Source organism: Lontra canadensis, unplaced genomic scaffold (genome assembly GCF_010015895.1).
Source record: "Lontra canadensis isolate GAN:19392208 unplaced genomic scaffold, GSC_riverotter_1.0 scaffold61, whole genome shotgun sequence".
Taxonomy (NCBI): domain Eukaryota; kingdom Metazoa; phylum Chordata; class Mammalia; order Carnivora; family Mustelidae; genus Lontra; species Lontra canadensis.
The window spans coordinates 11,216,034-11,238,492 of record NW_022631055.1 but is presented as its reverse complement, the minus strand read 5'-3'; the positions used below and the strand labels follow the sequence as shown (position 1 = coordinate 11,238,492).

Below are 22,459 nucleotides of genomic sequence, written 5' to 3'. Positions count from 1 at the left end.
CACGAAAAAATGGGCAAAAGACACCAACAGACATTTCTCCCAAGATCTACAAACGGCCATTAACATATGAAAAGATGCCCAATACCCTAATCCTTACAGAGAGGTCACTTCACACTCCTTAGGATAGCTATGGTAAGACAAAAACAGAACAAAAACACCAATAACAAGTGCTGGTAAGAAAACAGAGAAATCGGAATCCTTGAGCATTGCTGGGGAGAATGTAAAATGTGAAATGCTGGTTCCTCAAAAAATTAAGCAATTACCATATGATCCAGCAATTCCACTTCCGGGAGTATTTGAAATCAGGGACTCGAACACGTATCTCTACACCAACGCTCATGGCAGCACTATTCACAATAGCCAAAAGGTGGGAATGACCCAAATATCCATCCATGGCTGAATGCCTCAACAAAATGCGGTATATCCACCCAGCAGAATACCAACGGAAGGAAATTCTGACACGGGTGAACCTGAAGACATTCTGTGGCGTGAAAGAAGCCAGACTCAAAGGACAAGTACCACACCACTTCATGAACAGGAGGGCCCTAGAGTAGTCAGAGTCACAGAAATTCATAGCACATATGAAGGTGACTGCCAAGGGCCGGGGAAGGGGACTGTAGGGAATCAGTGTTTCATAGGGACAGAGTTTCAGCTGGGGAGAATGAAAAAAATCTGGAGATAGTGGTGACGGCTGCACAAGGAGTAGATACATAATGCTACTAACCTGTACACTTAAAAGTGGCAAGGGATAAAATGTGAGGACATTTTATCAAAACAAAAAACAAATCTAGGAGTATTTCAGAACATGGTCATAGCAAGTACGGAGAGCCATAATCACAAGACAGTATGTTCCCCTGATCAACAGGGCAACCATTCTGTTAGATATAGCAAGGGATTACAATACATGTTAGTCATTTTATAATTAGATCAGTTCTTTTGCCTAGAGAAAAACCAGCTATTTTGTGTAATTCAAGCGAAACAGTAACTAAATTCTATACTGTAGGTCTAACTTCAGAAAATAGTCTTTTAGACAGTAATTATTGAGGTTTTCTATAAAATCAGCATGTCATTAAGTTGTATAGCTAATCAGATCTACTAAATAAACCCAAAATAGCTTTACTTGACTATAATAATAAATAATATGTATCTTTATAATAAGAAATTAAATTTATTGTAGGGGGTTAGTATGGTTGTTTAAAAAACACTGACTAGGGGCGCCTGGGTGGCTCAGTGGGTTGAGCCTCTGCCTTTGGCCCAGGTCATGATCTCAGGGTCCTGGGATCGAGCCCCGCATCGGGCTCTCTGCTCGGCGGGGAGCCTGCTTCCTCCTCTCTCTCTGCCTACTTGTGATCTCTCTCCCCGCCCCCCTGTCAAATAAATAAATAAAATCTTTAAAAAAAAATAAAAAATTAAAAAAAAATAAAAAGCACTGACTATGGTTTCACTTTTTTACTGTGGTAAAATGTATGTAACCAAAAATCTATTATTTTTCCAAACAAAAAATAACTTTAAGTGAAAACATAACAGAATATTCAACCTTTTTCCAAAATTAAAGTTTATATTTCCATTGCACTGTACACACCTGTGTTATTTTTCCTTCATAGCAAATAACAGCAAAATAATTTTTATTTGAGTATAGTTGCCAGAATGTCACATTAGTTTCAGGTGTATAATTTAGTGATTGACAAGTTTATACACGATGCTGCGCTCACTGAGAGTGTGGCTGCCGTCTGTCCCATTACATCACTATTACGCTATCACTGACTGTATTCTTTATGCGGTGCCTCTTATCCCTGTGACTTACTCATTCCATAACCAGAAGCCTTTATCTCCCGCTCCCCTTCACCCACTGTGCGCATCCCTCCACCCCCTCCCTCTGGCAGCCATCAGTGTGTTCTCTGTATTTACGTATCTGATTCTGCTTTTGGTTTTTTTTTTTTTTTTTAATTCCATTTATGAGTGGAATCCTATGGTATTTGTCTTTCTCATTCTTACTTATTTCATGTAGCACAGTACCCTGTAGGTCCATCCATGTTGTCTCAAATGGCATGATCTCATATTTATTAAAAAAAATAATAATAAATCTTTTTTTTTTTAAACACAACCACCTCTTTAAATAGGGAATGAAACCACAGGAAATGCTCCATTACAAATTATCTAAAGTCTGTTTAATGCATTTATAATCATTGTATGAAAGATAAACAGTATCTAATAGCATTTGGCAATATTATTTTTCACAAGTTGCTGGGCTTTGTCCAACACAAGCAAATTAATTACGTATCAAATTGATTCCAGTCACAAAACACTCTGAGATCTGCAGCAACATTAGGCGTGAAATGTTTTTCATGAATTCCTTAAGCACTCCGCAAACTACTTTGGATGCAGGCCTCCAGTTTCCCTTCCGTCTGTTTATCAGAACCCTGACCTCCCCTCGTAAAGCAAGCCACGGCTGCCCTGGGCTTCCAGGGAATGAAGACCCAAGAACTCACAAAGTGAGGCATTAAAGAAGCTGTGGGAGAATGTGGCTTCCTGCAGAAAGCAGAATTTCCACAAGGCCATCAGGCCTGGAGCCTCTTGGGCCAGAGGAGGGGAATGAGATCATCTGACAGGGTGATGGGACAGAGTCATGGCCAGAACTGGAGCCAGCTCCCAACCCAGTAAGAGCAGCTCCCAGCCACTTGCTCTTCTTTCCACCTCACGCCACAATGCCTGGCAGCTCTGGTTCCTTAGCATCTCTCCCGTCCTTGCCTTCTCTCAACCACACCACCAGGAGTGGCCCTCATTCCCAGGCGGCCTCCATGATTTGTCTCTGTTAAAGGAGGACAAATGAAAATCTATATACCTGTAAAATTCCATGTTGCTGAAAACTAATGTCAGGGGGAAATGGTGGTTATACGTGAAAAAGCAAGATCTAAACACACATAGAAAACATCCCTAAACTGTACAAAGTATATTTATAAAGGCTGAGGACACTGAAAGAAATACCTTGGCATGTTAACAAGAGTTATTTTCAGGTGATTATGGGTGCTCTTACCTTCTTCCTACCTTTCAGTGTTTTCCCAAGATCTCTACATGAGCATATGCTACTTTTGTAACAAGTAAAAGACAGCAAATGAAATTTCTTTAAAAGAAGAAACTATCACTGGACAAATAAAGCCAACATTATCAGCAACCAGCCAGCTTATGGAAAAACAACTGTTCTGTTCAACAGAAATCAGTCCATGCCCTAAAGAGCTTAACAGCTGAAATGTAAAAGTAACTGTCAAGCCCTTTGTATTGGGTCCAGGCAGCAGCAATGGTTTCTGTTAAACTCTGACAAGAGTAAGATATTTCAGATGGAAAAATGCGTGTTTTCCTTGGCTAAGACGCATTCCCAGGAACACTGTGAGAAATGTCACAATTTTCCACGTCTGATTTGGCCAACATGTGGGAGTCATTGTCAGGAAACACAACCAGAGAGTTTGAGGTTTTCCTCAAGTTCCTATTTAAGGTCAGCAAATAGAGAGACTTTGTCTCTCCTCTAAGTCACTGTTCCCTTGCGTAAAGCTTCTGTGATACTAATTAGCATTAAATTCGAAGGTAGATTTAAATATCCAGCTGAAGAAAACACACAGGGCTGAATTAGCTCACACTCAGGCGGGTACTGAAAAGAACCAAGGTTTTCAAATTTACGTTTGCCAAGTGAATTCATTGCTCAAGTGTTATTTGACATATCTTGTTTGTTTGTTTGCAGGCTTATAAAATAGGTTACCAGTTGGAATGCCAGCTGTCAGCACAGGCCAAACCCTGTTTTTTTTAAACATCTCTTCGAAAGCATGACACTTGAAGAGCACAGAAAGGAAGGGAGTGTAACCCTTCAGCAACATAAAACCGCGCCCTCAAATTCTGACTCCCAACAGCCCAGGCAGATCCATTCGTGGACACTACTGGGTACGTGACGAACAACTGTTCCTGGGTTGGGGCTCACTTACCGTAAGGTATCACTTGTGATGGGGATGCTGATTAAGTCCAATAAAGACGTTCCTCCACCTAGTTCCCAGAAGTGAGCAATATCTTTCGGCTGAAAAAACAGGTATTTTTCATGTTATTATTATTATTTTATTTTTCAATACTACTTAAGTTCATAGCATCAGCCAGTAATAATTATGGATACAAAATACTGCAGTCCTCAATAAACCTTTTCTTGGCATTCAAAGCTTCCCTCTTTCGCTTCCCAAAATGCACTGAGACATCTATTCCAAAAAAACAAGGATGAAACCTTAACACGGTAGGTAGAGAACAAGAAGAGAGAGAAAAACCAATTCCCTTTTCAGAGGACTCCTAAGCACTGGGGGATTGTAACGGTGAGGCAGCCATGCAGCTCGGGAGTAAGAGCATCTGCTCCGTGACAACCTTCTTTGACTGCTAACTAATGGCTTCTCTGCTTCCTCCTGGTTGCTCAGGAGACTCTGGGACACCATGTCTGTGTGAAAAGACGCACTGCTTCCATTTGGAACTCTTAGGGAACATTAAATTTGAGAAAGACATTCAATCTTCCAGAACAAATATGGAAAAGCCCAACTTGCCAACACAAAGTTTAGGGGAAAAAGAAAGTCACATGAGTTTTCATATATCTATTGCCATTAACCTGGAAGAGACAGACAGTCGTTAAAGCAAGTTTTAGAGAGGGTGGCGGGGTTATGGACACTGGGGAGGGTATGTGCTATGGTGAGTGCTGTGAAGTGTGTACACCTGGCGATTCACAGACCTGTACCCCTGGGGCTAATAATACATTATATGTTAATAAAAAAAATTAAAAAAAAATTTTAAAAAGCAAGTTTTCGGTGAGTATGTATTTTTGACAAATTATCATCTCATAATCACTAAGATTGTTTTGCTATTGCTATTTGAATATTTGCTGTTAATATATTAATCACTAATGTTTATGGGGGAAATAATTTTTCACTGGAAAATCTCCCTTGAGTCACAATTTGACCAAGGGAAGTTTTTAGAGCTCTTCTCAAAAGTGAAGCTATGAAAGTTATTTCAAAGTTTCCAATGAAAACGATAATCCAATTTCTGTCTTTGTTCATATTAAAATTCATGTGAGTCACAAAAACAAGGTTTTCCCATATGTCACTATATTATGTTGTTTCTTTTCTTTTCTTTTTAATATCAAAGTCTTAATAACCAATTTTCACTGGTAAATCTAGCAACAGGCAGTTTTAACTAATGATCAAACATTTGGACTAGATCAATCTGTAAGAATTTGTCTCTTATGGGAGAAGCGCAGTATGATTGTTCTTTCATACACCTAACTCTAAGAAATGACCTCTTTTCATGGGAGAACTCCACATGAGGATTCTATTTCAGATTTTTTTTTATCCTTCTAACATATGCCATAAACTCTCCTGTCCTGACTAATCTCCAACTTTCCTTTGAGTAGACACTCAAACAAGTGAATATAGGATTATAACCAATTATGGCCTTAGGTCTCAAATAGTTTTACTAACTTCAAGATATACTTGTAAAAATGCTAATAATTTGGATCTTGAATAGTATACTTTTAAAAATATTCTACAGGTCAAACTCGTATTTTTAGCAGATTTTTGCAGGTGACAGGATGTAACAATATTATTCCCACTTGAAAGAAGAAAAAGTCACATTAACACAATTAATATAATATGTCCAAAAACTGTACAAAAAAGTTACAAGGGAAACTTACTCCAGCATTTTAAGGCACAACCCAGAAGAAGGCTAAATTATTTTCACAGTTTGGGTTGGCTTCACAACTGCAAAGGTGCATTTGAAGTCTAAAAGCACATAGCTATGAAGTGTACAACTGGCTATGTTTACTGATTATAGATAAGACGAAAATCTAAAACAAAGCTGGCATTATTACTTCTCCATCTACAGGCACAGCAGTTTCACTTAGCCCACTGAGGCACCCAGGCACCCCACAGCAGTATCACTTAAAAAACCACTCACTATATTATGCCCTTTTGCTCTTCTTCCATATGTATATTCCAAAGCTAAGGTTGGTTTTGGTGGCTCATCCCTGCATGATAAAGACAGACAGTGTTACCATCATGCGTTCCCTTATGCTATCACATTACCCAATTCATTTTTGCTTCCTCTTAAAAACTTGTTCTATTAGGGAGAGAAGTTACTTTGTGGAATAGCACGGAGGTAAAACTGCTAAAAATTTTATATAAAAAATAAATAAGCCTTCACAAAACCACCTGCAAGGATTTTATTCACAGCTGCAGAGACGAAAAATGGTACGTGCACGACACGGTAGCCCTCACGGGCTCTGACAGGGCAAGCAGAGAAGGTGGTGTGGCTGCCCAGGGCAGGCGCCATGTCAGGGCACAGCTCTCGGCGTTCAGGTCACAGGGGAAGCGCAGATACCAGATTTGTGCTCGGCCCTGACGTGGGGAGCTGGGAATCAAATGATTATCGATTCACTGAAGACATGAATGGAAGATTTAATATAATTCTCTATCTGAACTCATGACTCAAACACAGACATCATTTAACTAGTGAGAGGCTGCAAAATAACAAATTACATCAAGTCCTAAAAATGGACAAATGACTTGATGAATTACTGGCACAGCAGCTAATACTGCTTGGTAGGCAGTTTTATGGAATATATCTACTTATTTACTGATTTCATTTCTTATTGTAGTGAAAAACACGCAACATAAACTTACTTCTTAACCATTTTTACGTGTACAGATCAGTAATGTTAAGTGTATTCACACTGCTGCACAAACTCTCGAACTTCTGCATCTTACAAAACTGAAACTGTATACCCATTAAACAATAACTCACTATTTTTCCCCCCCGCTCCAGACCCTGGCAAATACCATTCCCATTCTACCTTCTGTTTCTGTGAATATGACTGCTCTGAAATGCCTCACGGAAGTGGAATCACACGGTATTTGTCTTTTTGTGACTGACTTATTTCACTTACTAGAATGTTCTCAAGGTTCACCCATGCTGTAGCATGCATCAGAACTTTCTTCCTTTTGAAGGGTCAACAGTATTGGTATATATCTTTTTTAATTTGGAGAACAAAGAGAAATCATTTTTAAATTTGTGATTTATATATTTATCTTTATTAGGTAATTTGCATATCATCCCTACATATATATTTTTTTGATACATATATAGTAAAATGTTCGGTTGTAGTTCCTTTTTTTTAAAATTAATTAATTTATTTGTTTGACAGAGAGAGAGATCACAAGCAGGCAGAGAGGCAGGCAGAGAGAGGAGGAAGCAGGCTCCCCACTGAGCAGAGAGCCCAATGTGGGGCTCGATCCCTGGACTCTGGGATCATGACCTGAGCCGAAGGCAGAGGCTTAACCCACTGAGCCACCCAGGCGCCCCTCGGTTGTATTTCCTAAAAGGTACCAATTTTCTTTTACAAAACAGATTGCCACTTTTAAGACAAAATTTATAAGCTCTGGTATTTAACATATAATAGGCAGAACCGTCTTTTTTTCTAAGTAGACAACCAAGGAACTGAAATTCAGTTCAGTGTCATATTTCAGCCTAAGCTGATATTGTGTCAGATGACTTATTTGTAAAAAGAAAATGGTCTAGAAAGAGCCATGATTCCTGGGGATGGAAAGATGATACAGGTGTCAGTATGGATGGTTCTTCCAAGAAACAATTCTGTTGGTGAAAGGAAATTACACAAAGTCAGGATTCTATTATTTGAATTCTTTATTTTTCAAATGGATGATGTTTCTTTACTGTGACCTTAAGAGAAAATTCCATCTATGTTGATGTTTTTGGAGAAGTTATGAGACATAGGGATTGGAATGAAGGGATCTCTTCCAAAATCAGTTAAAGACTTTCCTTTTCATTTCCTGCAATGCCCACTGATCATAAACCCAAATCTTAATCTGATGGCCATATAGAAGATTAGGAAGTATAAAAAACAAATGGTAAGAGGTACAGTTTGAAGAACAACACTGTGCTTCAAAAACGCTTCCATGGACAATTTAAAGATTAGACTTAATGTTCAATAATCATGGGCTAGGTAAAATAATAAACCAAGTATCAGAGTAGCACAGCCAAAAAGCAGGTAAGTAGTTATCAGTTATGTTTTCTTCCCCAAAGAGAAAAATTCAACACTAATCCTGTGTGTGTTTATATCTACAAATTACATATTTATATATATGTATATATGTCTATATATACCAAAAAATATGTATACATATTTTATTTGCTTATTGTTGTTTTTGTCTTTAAAGAAGCTCTTAAAGACCATACTAAGGATTCACTAAGAATTAATACTATTTGGGCCTCAAAATTGTTCTCCTTCCATATGCCTTTTAGAATCTAACGTGCCCTGTACAACTAGAATAAAGGAGAAAATGTAGTCTAAAGGTTAACATAACACTTACCTGTCAAGACACCTTAGAATAATAGTAGTCTTTCCCTGGAAATTAAAAAAGAAAGAATACTGTGTTAATGTCATCCACATGTAAAATTTTGTTATTGTTCATAATTGTGGCCAAAAATAGATTTTAATTACTTGAATGATAAATTACCTGGAAACTAGAAACTTTCAGAATTGTTCCTAAGTTTGCTAAGTGGAAAAAGTTAACTGTCAACTTTCCATCACAGTGTAACTACACTGCTATTATTATAATTATAAAGTCCTGCAGATGACAAATACTAGCAAATCATACCTCACTTTAGTGGTCAACTTGGCAGCTGTCTGAAATTTTCTCTCTACTCATCAATGCTAATTACTGGTTAAGCAGATGATTAGTGTCTTCTAAAATGTTTTTAATTCCAATTGTTGAAGTGGAAATAAAGAAGAAAGATTACAAATAAAGGACATGCTGCAAATATGTTCAAAGTAAGCAATCCAGATACTGGGTTAGAGTATTTCTTGTTTATCATTTTATTTGTAGAAAATAAACTTATTCTAAGTTTCTTGTTAGGAGTCAGAACATATAGGCTCTGGTCATCTCTGCCACTAATCATGAAACTTAACTTTACATCTTAGGGATTGGCTTAGTGGCTTAATCACTGATTTTTTTTTTTTTAAGATTTTATTTATTTGACAGAGAGAGAGAGAGAGAGAGACAGCAAGAGAGGGAGGGAACACAAGCAGGGGGAGTAGGAGAGGGAGAAGCAGGCTTCCCACCAAGAAGGGAGCCCGATGTGGAGCTCAATCCCAGGACCCTGGGATCGTGACCTGAGCCTAAAGCAGATGCTTAATGAATGAGCCTCCCAGGCGCCCCTGATTTTTTTTCTTAATAGTAAAACTTAAAAAACAAAAATCTCTTACAAGAAAAGAGATACAAGAGGAGCAACAGGTGAAGCTCCAATGGAAGAAGCTTTTGGGTTCCAAGGAAAATAGTTTGGAAAATCCCAGACTGACAAAAACAACATTTGACTAGATATGTGTTGTCCTTAAAAACCTGTAATTTTTTTTAACCAAAAAAAGTATGATCACAAATAAATTACTCTAGATTATATCTGGGATACGATCAAGTTGATTACTTTTTTATAATGGGAAACATAAATAATTGAAATAGGACCAAAAATGTAAATTATTGGAGGATGTTTATTGACAGGTATTACATCAAAGTGCAAAACTAAAAGTCACCTAAATGTCCCCAAACAGGGGATGGGCTAAATTAATTACGACAATCCTTGAATGGAAAAACACGCAGCTGTTAGGAATGATGATATAGGAACATATTTACTGACATGGTAAAACATTTATAATAGATTAGCATAACCCTGTTTTCAATTTTTAAAGTATCTTTTCCTGCTTTTTTTGAGATCTACATACCTACACATACACAGAAACAAATACACAAAAATAAACAGATCCAGAGGGGTATCGCTAAGCTAATCATGAATGCTTCTAGGTGATGGATTTGTAGATTATTTATTTATTTTGAAAGATTTATTCATTTATCTGAGAGAGAGTGAGCATGAACAGCGGCAAAGGGCTGAGGGAGAAGCAGAATCCCCATTGAGCAGGGAGCCCTACATGTGCTCGATCCCTGGATCCCAGGATCATGACTAGAGCCAAAGGCAGATGCTATGTCATTCCCGTCACTTCATCTCATCACATGGGCATTTTATCATCTCAGATCATCACAAGAAGGGTGAGCACAGTATAGTAAGGTATTTTGAATGACAGACCACATGCAACTTGTATTATATTGTTATAATTGTTTAATTTTGTTATTGTTGTTAATCTCTTACTATGCCTAATTTATAAATTAAATTTTATCATAGGTAGGTATGTATAGAAAAAAACATAGTATATACTATGTTCAGTACTACCTGCAGTTTCAGAGATTCACTGGGGGTCTTGGAACATATCCCTTGCAGGCAGGGGGAGACAACTACACCTAAAAACTAATGTATTCTATGTACAAGAAAAAACAGAATCAGAAGGAATGTATTTTAGAATTGGAAGGAATCTTAGATATAATTAGCCAATTTTCTCAAAGTCTCATGGTCCTATACTGTTGATTTAAATATTGATTATAATTTCATGTAAATGTGTAGTATTATGTGGTGGTAATTCCAAATAAACATAAACTCAATTCTGGGCACTGAAATAAACTTTTAGACTATCATTAAAATATGATCCAAATTTTTTAAAATCACTAGTGAGCTTAGTGTCCTCTGAGAGTAGATCCAGAGACTCCTAGCTCTCCTGGTTCAGTAAACACTGACCTAATACAAGTTCACTTAGAGATATCAGAATGAATCCTGTCTTTCCTCCCATTACCTCAGTGACATCAGAAGTCCAGTCTTTCTCTGAAGCTCTAATTCCATAATCCTCTATGCATCCCTTCATCAGGCACAATAAACCCCCGCCCTTCTTCCAAAATCCTTCCACTCTATAGCTCCAGCTCCATGATTAGCAAACTCCCCAGTAAACTCAACTTCTTCAGAATGTGCTCTCCACCTGCTGGCCTTACCTAAAATACGGCTGCCTCTGGACCACTTCCTCTGCAATCCTGTTAAAGAAGGCTATTCTTTTCTACACCTTATGTACTTCAGGGCTCTCCTTCCTCCCCAATGTCACCTTATTATTTTTTTAAAGATTTATTTGAGAGAGACAGAGAGGACAGGGAGCGTGAGTGGATGGAGAGGCAGGGGGAGAGAATCCTCAGGCAGGCTCCCCCCTGAGCATGGAACTAACACAGGATCCATCCCACAACCCATGAGATCATCACCTGAGGTGAAACCAAGAGTCAGAGGCACAACTGACTGAGCCACCCACATGCCCCCGCCCCCTGCCCCCTTTAAATAATTATTCTACTTCCCTCCTTTTGCAAAAGCCTTAGAGGTTTGTACTAGTCTACTGTGACAGTTGTCATCATCTTCTCTGGCTCACAGTCTCCCTTTCTCTCCCAGCTACTGTCATTAGCCTTGTTAACTTCACACCCACGTAGGCATGGGCAACCCACCGAACATGCAGACGTCTCAGTGCCTTTGCCTCCTCACAGACTCTTCCCTTCACTCCACTTCTGCCATACATCTTTTCCAAGGTTACATCTTCAATCACGTCACCACTGGAAACTACGTCCAAAATCACACATGCCAACACATTCTCCAACTACTTTTTCAGGAATCCCCAAATTAACAACTCTTTGGCCCTAGTAAGAAGCCTCCAAAGTCCACTGACCCATCAACATTTCTCCTTCTCCATCGACTCCCTCCTACCTCCACATCTCTCCTTTTCCATCCTACAGTCCATAGTTTATCATTATAATCACCCTTGCAAAAATCACCCCCTCCCCAAGCTTTCTAGCTCTGTACTGCACTCACTTGGCAAAAACCAACCCTGATAAACTCAATCAACTCCTTTCTCCTCCATGCTTGTACCCATGTGAGTGAGTGATGATGGAAAAAATTATACATGCTGTGCAGAATGCTGTCACCTAAATTCTCAATCCCCATCATCAAAACAGCAGACAGCAATGACAGACAATCCTGTCACGTTTGTCTAGTATGTTCTCTCTCCCATTTATTGCAACTGCTATTTCATAGGTTTTTCCCGATTCCCTCCTCTTGACTTGAATGACTCTTTTTCCTTGTTTCCTACTCTTTAAGCTCTGGACATCACCCTCTCTTCAGGGGGCTTTCCCAGTCGTCCAGCCTCTTGGGCTGAGGTGAGAGCCCTGGTTTCCATCACAGCATCTGTCTGCTGCGATGCTGTATAAGTACTAACAAGCAAGTTCCCGCACAGCAGAGTACATATCTTTCATTTCTATTTCTCCAGAGTCGGGCAGGATGCCTGGCACACAGAAGATGTTCAAGAGCTGTCTACTGAATGGATGAACAGAAGTACGGGAAAGCGAGAGAAGGGAGCAAGGCAGTTAGTTTCTCTGGTAAAGGAGGATTACGATTAGCTGAAGAATAGAAGCATTAATTGCTTGCTTCTCTTTATTTTTCAAAATATTGTTCTGCATAAGGCATGGACTCAGATACTTTAAAGAACAATATCCTCAAAACAAAACAAAAACAATATCCTCTGGGGTGCCGGTTCTGAGGTAGGGCCTCAAGATGCCCATGTGTTTCCATTCTCTCTCCGCCCCTTGCCATGATAGCTAGCCCAGGCTGGTCTGCTGCAGAGTGAGTGAGCTCGGGGAGCCTCAACTGCTGGGAACCATCGTAAGGTAGTCCCTTCCTTAATGAGGTAGTGCTTATGAAGGGAAAATAGCCAATTCAGATCTGGTAGATGAACATGCTACTATATTTTAATTTGTATTCCCTTGATTGTGGGTAAAACTGAACATTAAAATATACATTTAATGACCAAAAAAGGGAGAATAATATCCTCAAAAGTTCTACCTATGTCAAGAGAGTTTGCCAATCTTCAAAAGCAAAATTAGTTTTGATTTACATAAATGAAAATAAACACCCAGCTTGAATAGGCCACATTCTACTCTTTAAAAGAAAAGGGTGGCTTCACAAACAACAAATAAAACAGGACTGGGTTGTCACAACAACAAAGTTTAAAACAACTGTTAACAGAGAGCGACTACTGGGGATGCTGATGGAACATTTCAGGTGTGAGTATTTGTGTGCTAAAATTTTTGTCCCTAATCAGTACTATTAGGATAAGCCACTTGCAAGATGGCTTCTTACACAGAATACTCTTTGTTGTTCTTGTTGTTGTCTTTTAGATTTTTTTATTTATTTGACAGAGAGAAAGAGAGATCACAAATAGGCAGAGAGGCAGCAGAGAGAGGGGAAAGGAAGCAGGCTCCCTGCTGAGCATAGAATCCAATGCAGAACTCGATCCCAGGACCCTGAGATGATGACCTGAGCCGAAGGCAGAGGCTTAACACACTGAGCCACCCAGGTGCCCCACACAGAATACTCTTTGTAATAGAAATTTACTTGTGCCATAAGACTAGTACTAGTTAATTACTCATTGTTTTATATCCGAGTATGTATGTATCTATATAGCAGTAAGTAGAAAAATTGGAAAAGTACTGTATCCAATGCAAAAATCACTTTCCTCACAACAATAAACTCATGAAATGACGTGTGCATATACTAGAGTTGGGTTAAAATTTTAAAATATAAGTGATCCCTATGAAAATTTTATTTGCATAATTAAGCTCAGATTTTAAAAAGTGGGCCAATAAGTATCTTTGCAAAATACAGAAATTAAAAACAAAATAAAAACAGTGAGTAAAATTTTGCCATACATATTTCTATTTTTTTATCTTTGCATTTTTATAGACATATAGTCATACTGTATATAAAATTTCTGTCCTGCTTTTTTCAATTAACTTCATATTCCCTCCTTTCATTACTAACAACTCTTTTATGGTTGTATAACATTACCCTCCAATACGTATAATATTAATGTTCTGTATGGTATCTCCCAATGATGGATGTCCAATTGTTGGTGGGGGGAGGGGCCTTCTGGGACACAGCCCAAGATAGGGGAGTCCTCTGGCTACCTGGCCACTGATATTATCTGGTAAAGAGGTAGCCTCGCTGATGCAGAGCTTAGTTCCAGAAAGTTTCACTGTCAACATGTCCTTATGTGGTAGCATGAAGCACAAAAGTAGAAGAGTAATAGGAAGCCCAGATAGAAATGAACTATCATACCAAATAAATTCCAGCATCTTGGATCTGCAAGCCTCGACCTCTTTCAGACAGTGTCACCAGGAGTTCTGCCTTCCTGGCAAGAACTGCTATGGGTCAAGCAAAGCTGCATGAAGACATGATACATGTTTCTGCTCTGTACGATCACTTCCAAAAACTTTTGGTCTCCTTGGCTAAATAAAACAGAAAATGAGCGGGGAGAGGTCTCTTCCTACCAATCAGTGGTCCCGGGGATGTGCTGCTATGTTTTCCTCATGCTTTCCACAGTAGCAAATAACCCTATGACAGACATCATTCACGTGATCCAATTATTCCTAAATGATAATCCTAAAAGTAACTAAATCCAAAATACAAATATTATTAAGACACTGACTTATTAACCTAGATGCTTAGATATTTGTTATTTTTCCTGACTTATCTAAATGAACCCTGGCTTTTATACTGAAATTAAATAGAAAACCTGAATGTTTTCAACTTATGAAATAAAAATCAAGTTAAAACATTTCTTAAATAGGGGCGCCTGGGTGGCTCAGTGGGTTGAAGCCTCTGCCTTCGGCTCAGGTCATGATCTCAGGGTCCTGGGATCGAGCCCCACATCGGGTTCTCTGCTCAGTGGGGAGCCTGCTTCCTCTTCTCTCTCTGTGCCTGCCTCTCTGCTTACTTGTGATCTCTCTCTGTCAAATAAATAAATAAAATCTTTAAAAAAAAAATTTCTTAAATATTTTGTTTACCCTTGTAATTTTTCCTAGATCAATAATTACTTTCTAATTCCTGCTAAATATGGTATTAGCTAAGTACAAAGTTAGTTTACCAACTTCAAATTCAATGGCTCCGTGACCATGAACTTGAGTAAAATGTCTAAATATTTTTTTTAAATGTAGTTATAACATTAAACAATAAAATAATTATTTGTTAACATTCTTTTTTTTTTTTAAAGATTTTATTTATTTATTTGACAGACAGAGATCACAAGTAGGCAGAGAAGCAGGCAGAGAGAGATAGGAGGAAACAGACTCTCTAGAGCAGAGAGCCCTATGCGGGGCTCGATCCCAGGACCTGGGATCATGACCTGAGCCGAAGGCAGAGGCTTTAACCCACTGAGCCACCCAGGCGCCCCATTTGTTAACATTCTTTCATCTGAATATTTTTCAATCATGTTTCAGTCAGAATATTCATATGTTAATCAAAATTGCTTCTTATTCTTTTCCTTATTTCTTTCTTTATTTGAGAGGGAGAGAGCACAAACGGGAGCAGCAGGCAGACGGAGAGGGAGAAGCAGGCTCCCCGCTGGGCAGAGAGCCCAAAGTGGGGCTTGATCCCAGGACCCTGGGATCATGACCTGAGCTGAAGGCAGATGCTCAACCAACTGAGCCACCCAGGCGCCCCCAAAATTATTTAATTAACTTCTTCCTTACGGTGTGTAATTCTTAAGACCTCAAGTGACAGAATGTGGTATTCCACATGAAATCATCTCTCTGTTGATCTGAAGGTTATGCTACACCCGTGCACATATCAACCCACGAATTTTAGCTGACCTCTCCTAATTGTGTGGTGATAAATAACATTACTAGAGCCAGAGATGACAAACCAATTTTATCTGAATTGTCAACACCTTCCTGGAATGCTGGTTTAGATTTCATCTTCAGGCTCAGTAGAAAAGGGTGCCGTGAACAGTAAGATGTATGTGTTAGACTGTAACTAGTATCTGCTATCTCTTAAGGAACGCTGGGAAGCATCGTCTCACAACCAGATGATACACTATAGAAAACTGGAGAAAGAAAAATTTACAAGTCAAGTCATTTCCTTCCCACTTTTCTTCTATCTAGAGAATGAGGTATGGGATGAGAACAGAAGCTCTGGGAAGTAAAAGGCTAGTCAACGACTAAGTTTTCTGGCCCATACCCTAAGGTACGTAATGATTTATTACTTGATAAGAGAGGAAACCTATGTCAAGAGTTTGATAAGACCATGACTAGAGACTTGACAATCTAAATCAGAGTGGAGAGAATGAGAAAAATTCCAAATAAATTGAGATGTCATTAGGTATCACATTAAGAAAAACTTTAAGACAATAATGGAAGAGGGTCCAAGTAATTCACAAGAGAAAACAGCTGAGACAAAGCCTAGAAAGAATTTTTGCAGCTACAGATACACAATAGTGTGGGGAGTAATAAGTGCAGTATTTTTGCAGAGAAGCAAAACGACCTCATATGAATTACCAGAACTTGTGGCATGAGACTTACGAGTGCAATATATGGTGTAAAGGGATAGAGAGAGACAAAAGGGGAAAGAAAATACAGCACCACTTTGTGTATTTATATGGAAATTCATAAACATGCAAGAAGGATGCAGTTGGATGAAAATAAAGAGAACAGATATAATGTTGTGATGGTAGACTGTTGCCTGACCGTATGAAATGAATTAATATGTGGTATCTCATGTACACATCACTGAGGAATACAGATAAAGTCTAATGGTGAAGAGGATACCAACTATTCAAAAGAGGGCCTACATCAATTTGAATTCAGTTTTCCGTCTCTCCCAAAGGAAACAATCCAGACTCAAACAGAAAGTAGGATAAGAAAGAGGTTAAGGAACTCTTCTAATGTAGGATTTTATACCCAGATAGACATTCAACCCAGAGTGAGGGAAAATAAAGGAATTTTTAGACCTACAGAGTCTCATAAATTTTACTTCCCATGTAATGCTTTCCCAGGAAATGACAAAAGAATGTGCTCCATCAAGATAAGTGAGTAAACCAAGAACAGGGAAGACACAGGATCCAGGAAACTAAAGTTCCAACTCAAGAAAGAGGCAAAGGGAATTTCCAAGATGTTGGGGCAGGATGGTAGCTATGTAGCCACTCCTGTGAACCACGGCACAGACTAGCACAGTGGGTCAAAAGGTGGCAGGACTCTGCGTGGAAATGGGAACTTTCAGATGATCTGATACAACGGTCTAGATGAAGATTATATTGAATGCCTGTTGGGGATTGTGGAAAGAATTAGCAACACATAGCTGGGGAGCCAGCTTCAAGGATGGTCCTGAACGATTCCCCCTTGCTGGTATTCACATCTAGGTGTGGTCCTTCACACCGTACTGGAGTTTGTCTTTGTGATCAATCGCCATGGCAGAAGTGATGGCATGTCAGTTCTGAGATTAGGTTATAAAAGGCTGCGGCTTCTATCCCGGGCACCTGCTCTCTTTTGGATCTCTTGCTCTGGGGGAAGCAGATGTATGTGAAGTATGTATGTAATGTATGTGAAGAACTGAAGTGTGGCCTATGGCCATCAAGGAACTCGGGCCTCTTGCCACAACCATGTCAACAACCTGGAAACTTATTCTTCAGTTGAGCTGTGACATGTCTTTAGTCCCAGATGACATCTTGACTACAACTTCACAAAAGACGCTGAGCCAGAACCACAAAACTCAGCTGCTCTTGGACTCCTGGCCCTCATAAACCAGGTGAGATAATGTCTGCCATTTTAAAAGCTGCTATGTTTTAGGGTAATTTATTAAGTAGCAACAAATAACTAATGCATATAAAAACCCAGGTACACATAAAAGCTAAGCAAATTAAAAAAACAAGGCCTTTTTAAACTCCTGAAAAAGTTATTCAAGAAAAAGAAAGTGGGGTGCCTAGATGGCTCAGTTAGTTGAGCATCCAACTCTCGATTTTGGTTCAGGTCAGGATCTTGGGGTTATGAGACTAAGTCCCAAGCTGGGCTCTGTGCTGGGCATGGAGTCGGCTTGAGATTCTCTCTCCTCTTCTTCCTCTGCCACCCCCCTAACTGTGCACATGCACTTTAATAAATAAAATCTTAAAAAAGAATCCCCCCAAAACGGAGGGGTGCCTGGGTGGCTTAGTCAGTTAAGCATCTGACTTCAGCTTGGGTCATGGTCTCAGGGTCCTGGGATGCTCTCTCCAGCATCCCCTCCAGGGTCCTCTCTCCTCTCAAATAAATAAACAAAACCTAAAAAAAAATAATAAAATAAAATAAAAATAGAGGGGAGCCTAGGTGGCTCAGTTGATTAAGCATCTGCCTTTGGCTCAGGTCATGATCCTAGGGTCCTGGGACTGAGCCCTGCCCTGGACTCCGTGCTCAGCTGAGAGCCTGCTTCTCTCTCTCCTGCTGCTCCCCCTGCTTGTGTTCTCTGTCAAATAATACAGTCTTAAAAAAAAGGAAGGAAGGGAGGAAGGGAAGAAGGAAAGAAACAAAGAGAAAGAGAGAAAGTGAGAGAGAAAGAGAAAGTAATCCATTTGGCTCAGCAGCAAACAAGTTTTAGAAATAATAAATTCACACTGAATACTGATTTTGCCCTACATTATAACAACAACTATGTTGCAGACGAGGGCTAGAAATGAGCGTTTAAAAGAAAAAGAACTAGGGGCACCTTGCTAGCTCAGTCAGTAGAGCTTGCAACACTTGATCTCCCAGCTGTAAGTTTGACCCCCATGTTAGGTGTAGTGACTACTTCAAAACAAAATAAAACATAGAAAAAGAGCTAGAACTAAATCCTCTTTTACCATTATCAAAGATTCAAGATAGTGTCTAACATTTTAAGTCTAAAAATAGCCTATAAGTCATTTCATAAATAAAGAAGTAAATTATTTTTTAAAAAACAGTAAAAGATATTAAAAAGGCTGCTTTAAGGAGAGGCCCTGAACAATGTGGAGAGGTCTGGTAATTTACTTTATTCACCTTTTAAACCACACATGTGAATCAGTTTAATAAAATTAAAAATACAAACAGACTGTAACAAAGGACCCAATCTAAGAAAACTAAGGACAACACGGCATATATGAGAAAGGCAGATCTCAAGCTCAATCTTGGTGAACAGGGTTATGGGATTATTAGAATCTTTCTATACAATAACAGGAGTGTAGCATCTGGAAAAAGAGAAGCTGGCAGACCTTCTAGTCTACTGCAATGAAGCAAGACCTCCAAATTTCTGTTCCCTCCTGAAAATTACACATTAGTATAATGACAGTTGAGAGTTAATAAAATTATGACAGAAAAATCCATGACTGATACAGAATCCATGACACAGAAGGCATGACCAAAAGAAATGAAGATATTAAAGCTGAAACACACTCAGGGAGACAAACTGGCTGCTGTTAATTATTCGAAGGGCATTTTAAAAAGAACTGAAAATTTAAAAAGCAGAAGAAAAATCAGACTTAATCCTCTACTGTTTCAAGTCGGGATTAGGACCAGGAATTAGGACCTTGGAATTAGGAATACCAAGTATTTATATACCTCTACAGGTCAGAATTAGGAACATTGGACGTTACAATGAAACTCAGGTTTTCTTCTTAACTAGCAATTAAGGCAAATGGAACCAGGCTGCCTTATGGAAGACAACGCCTCCATTGTTAGAGCTAGTCAAACCTAAAGTACACAACCACTGTTCACAGTGGCTCTTTTTCAAAGGGGCTAGAATGCTGGGAGAACCTATCTCCCATAAAACAACAACAACAACAGTGATGCACAATCACACACAATTCTGCATACGCATCCAGAGTTTACTGGCCCTAAGACATACCCCGTGGACCCCAGAGTAGATGACTAGAGTATCTGCAGGTTTCCTTCGGTTTCTGTGACCCTAGTCAGGAGAAGTGAAGGGTAAATGTATCATGTTGTCTGGTTCACGTTTCTGTCATCTATAAGTTTGTTTCAATTGTACAAGTTACCAAAACTGTGGCCATTGGATTAGTATCTATGGTGCTTTGGGGGAAAGAGGAATCCTCTGCCGGGTAATTTAATTTGAAATGTATGTTCCTGGGGCACCTGGGTGGCTCAGTGGGTTAAGCCTCTGCCTTCAGCTCATGTCATGATCCCAGGATCCTGGGATCGAGCCCCGCATCGGGCTCTCTGCTCCGAGGGGAGCCTGCTTCCCCCTCTCTCTCTGCCTGCCTCTTTGCCTACTTGCGATCTCTCTGTCAAATAAATAAAGTCTTGAAAGAAAGAAAGAAAAGAAAAGAAAAGAAAGAAATGTATGCTCCTTCCTCCAGGCTGCTGTGGCCCAGATTGGGGCACAACACCTGACAAAAGAAGTACCCAGGCTGGAATTTAGTCCCCACTCACCCATGCACAGGCCACCCTCAACCAAGACACAACCAGCTCCAAGATAACCAGCAGGCCAGAGACTGGTTATCTGGCTAAAGAGTTGAAGTATCCAAATTTTTACCAAAGTATTACAATGAATTTTACCACTGGTTGTTAAATCATAATACTTGTGTATGTGGGGGGGAGTAAGAAAAAGAAATGCATTACCCCATTTTTACTGCCAATGAAGAAAACAGATTTTTCTCCAATTTCAAGCCCATCACCTTCACCTCCACTACTTCCATGTTTTTCCACTTCGGCTTTTGCAATTTCCCAGAGAGTTTCACTAGGAGAGGCAGAAAAACAAAATTCAGAGAATCGACGGGAATCCTTTTCACTATTTATTTCAAGTTCAGAGACGTTTTATTTCAGTTAAATTTATAAAACAAATCAACATTATTTCCTGGGGGATAATAAGTGGATAAAACTTCTGAGGATTAGTAATTTTCTTTGTCCTGGCTCATAGAAGAAAGCTGAAAATGATAAGCAGAGCCTTTGTCACTAGGATTTGAGGCTGCCTTATTTTGGGACTTCCAGCCAAGGTTGAAAGCTATGTGTGTTAGTTTCTCAGGCATGTAACTTAATGTACAAAGAATTCTGGAAATCTACAACTTGAAAACCACCAACATCCGGGAAAATGGGAAGCATGTAAAACTAGCACACCAAACAATCTTTGTTTTCTGAAATTTTTTTTTGTTTTTAATCTGGCTCAAGAGTCCCTGTTTTAATATATGAAATATAGTGAAAGAAAAAAATAACCTAAAATCACATTTTGAAAATCATCTTTTCATTCACCTCTCTACAAACATTTGTACTTTTTCACAAATAAGATTATGCCCTTCTTTTAAAGCTGAAATGAAAAATGGGAGTATTAAACTGAAAAAAATACAGACAAGATTTGAGGTGTTCCAAGCCTCACTCTGCTACTTTCTGTGTATACCAACTTGGGCAAATTACCCAACTTTTCTGGATTCTTCATTCCTTTATTAATTCAACAAATATTTATTGAGCACCTAATATATGCAAGATTTTGTGCTTTTCCCCCAGGCTCACTTCTGTTTCTTCATCTCTAAAATGCCAATAAGGAAGAATACCAACCTTTTAAGATTGTCATGACTGATTGTTAAAATGTGCTATTTCATTTAGTGTTTGACCTACATATAACTATCTAAAATTACTGACAGCTTATAATAATTATTATTCAAGAAACAGGGATGAAGAAAGAGGCTATAAAAGACCAATAGAGGTGTCCCTAAATGTTTACACTAAAATGTATGTGTTTATTTCACAGGTGAACCCCCTGGAACTCAGTCCAGGCCTATCTGCTCTTCATTTACACACCATTCTTTCAAAATGTGATTATCTGTTTTCCAAGCTCCCAGCAGAGAGGAGAGCAGGAGGTGCCCCTGGTGGAAATTTGTAACTATAACCATAACTTTGTAACTGCAACCAATTATACCTTGATGGGAAGGAAGCTGACAATTTTTCTCATTAAGGTTCATAAACTCAACAGAGATCCGGCCATGATCCACAAGGTGAGAAAAACAGATTTATCCTGCTCTGTGATGGACCCCAGAACCCCTCTAAGTCCTTATTAAGTTGTTCAGAAGTTTAGTGTGACGTAGAGGATATTAAAACTGACATCACAGAACTGAAGAGCTAAAATATTTTTTACAGCCGCCCCCCCCCAACTGCATCTTACACTTTCACATAGCTTTCTCAAGTTTTTCTTATTTACTGTTGTCCTGAGCCCCTGCACCAGAAGGGGAGATGCGGAGAACCCTGAGGAAGTGGCTCTGTGGTCTAATTCACAGCCTGAACCCCTGCTTCTAGAACATTCCTTGGCCTGCAATAAATTTTTACTTAGTAAGTGAACGACTGGAGTTTAATAACCTTAAAAAAAACTTAGTTTTCCACCTGGGTAACTTTTCTACCTGCTTGTGACCGAATCCATACGCTCAAGGGGTAGTTCCCAGGGATCCCTGACCATCCAGACAGCGATTTCAAGAAGAAAAGATGCAGAATTTTCTTCCACAGGCCGGTCCCGCCTGGGCTCCTCTCCCTAAATATAGTCCCAGCGGAGAGGCCCTCCCTCCCTTGCCCCTTCCAGGCTGGAGTGGGAAAGGGGATAAAGCCACACTCTCGAGAGGAGCGGAAGCCGGGGGCAAGCAAGGCTGCGGAAATACCTGGGCATCGTTGTTCCACCGCGCCAGCGTCGTGGGCTCAGCGTTTGAGGCCACCTTAAA

The 22,459-nt window shown here is 39.4% G+C and overlaps 1 protein-coding gene across 1 annotated transcript in view; it reads right to left on the bottom strand.

Moving 5' to 3' along the window:
• The window catches only part of DYNC2LI1 (dynein cytoplasmic 2 light intermediate chain 1), a 43,323-nt gene extending 20,864 nt beyond the window's left edge, over positions 1–22,459 (bottom strand). The window contains exons 1-5 of the mRNA XM_032877958.1: positions 22,400–22,459; positions 20,382–20,499; positions 8,397–8,431; positions 5,968–6,037; positions 3,972–4,060 (exon numbers count right to left, since the gene is read on the bottom strand). Coding sequence (XP_032733849.1) covers positions 3,972–4,060; positions 5,968–6,037; positions 8,397–8,431; positions 20,382–20,499; positions 22,400–22,407 — 320 coding nt within the window. The 5' untranslated portion in view covers positions 22,408–22,459. The remainder of the gene's footprint in view (positions 1–3,971; positions 4,061–5,967; positions 6,038–8,396; positions 8,432–20,381; positions 20,500–22,399) is intronic.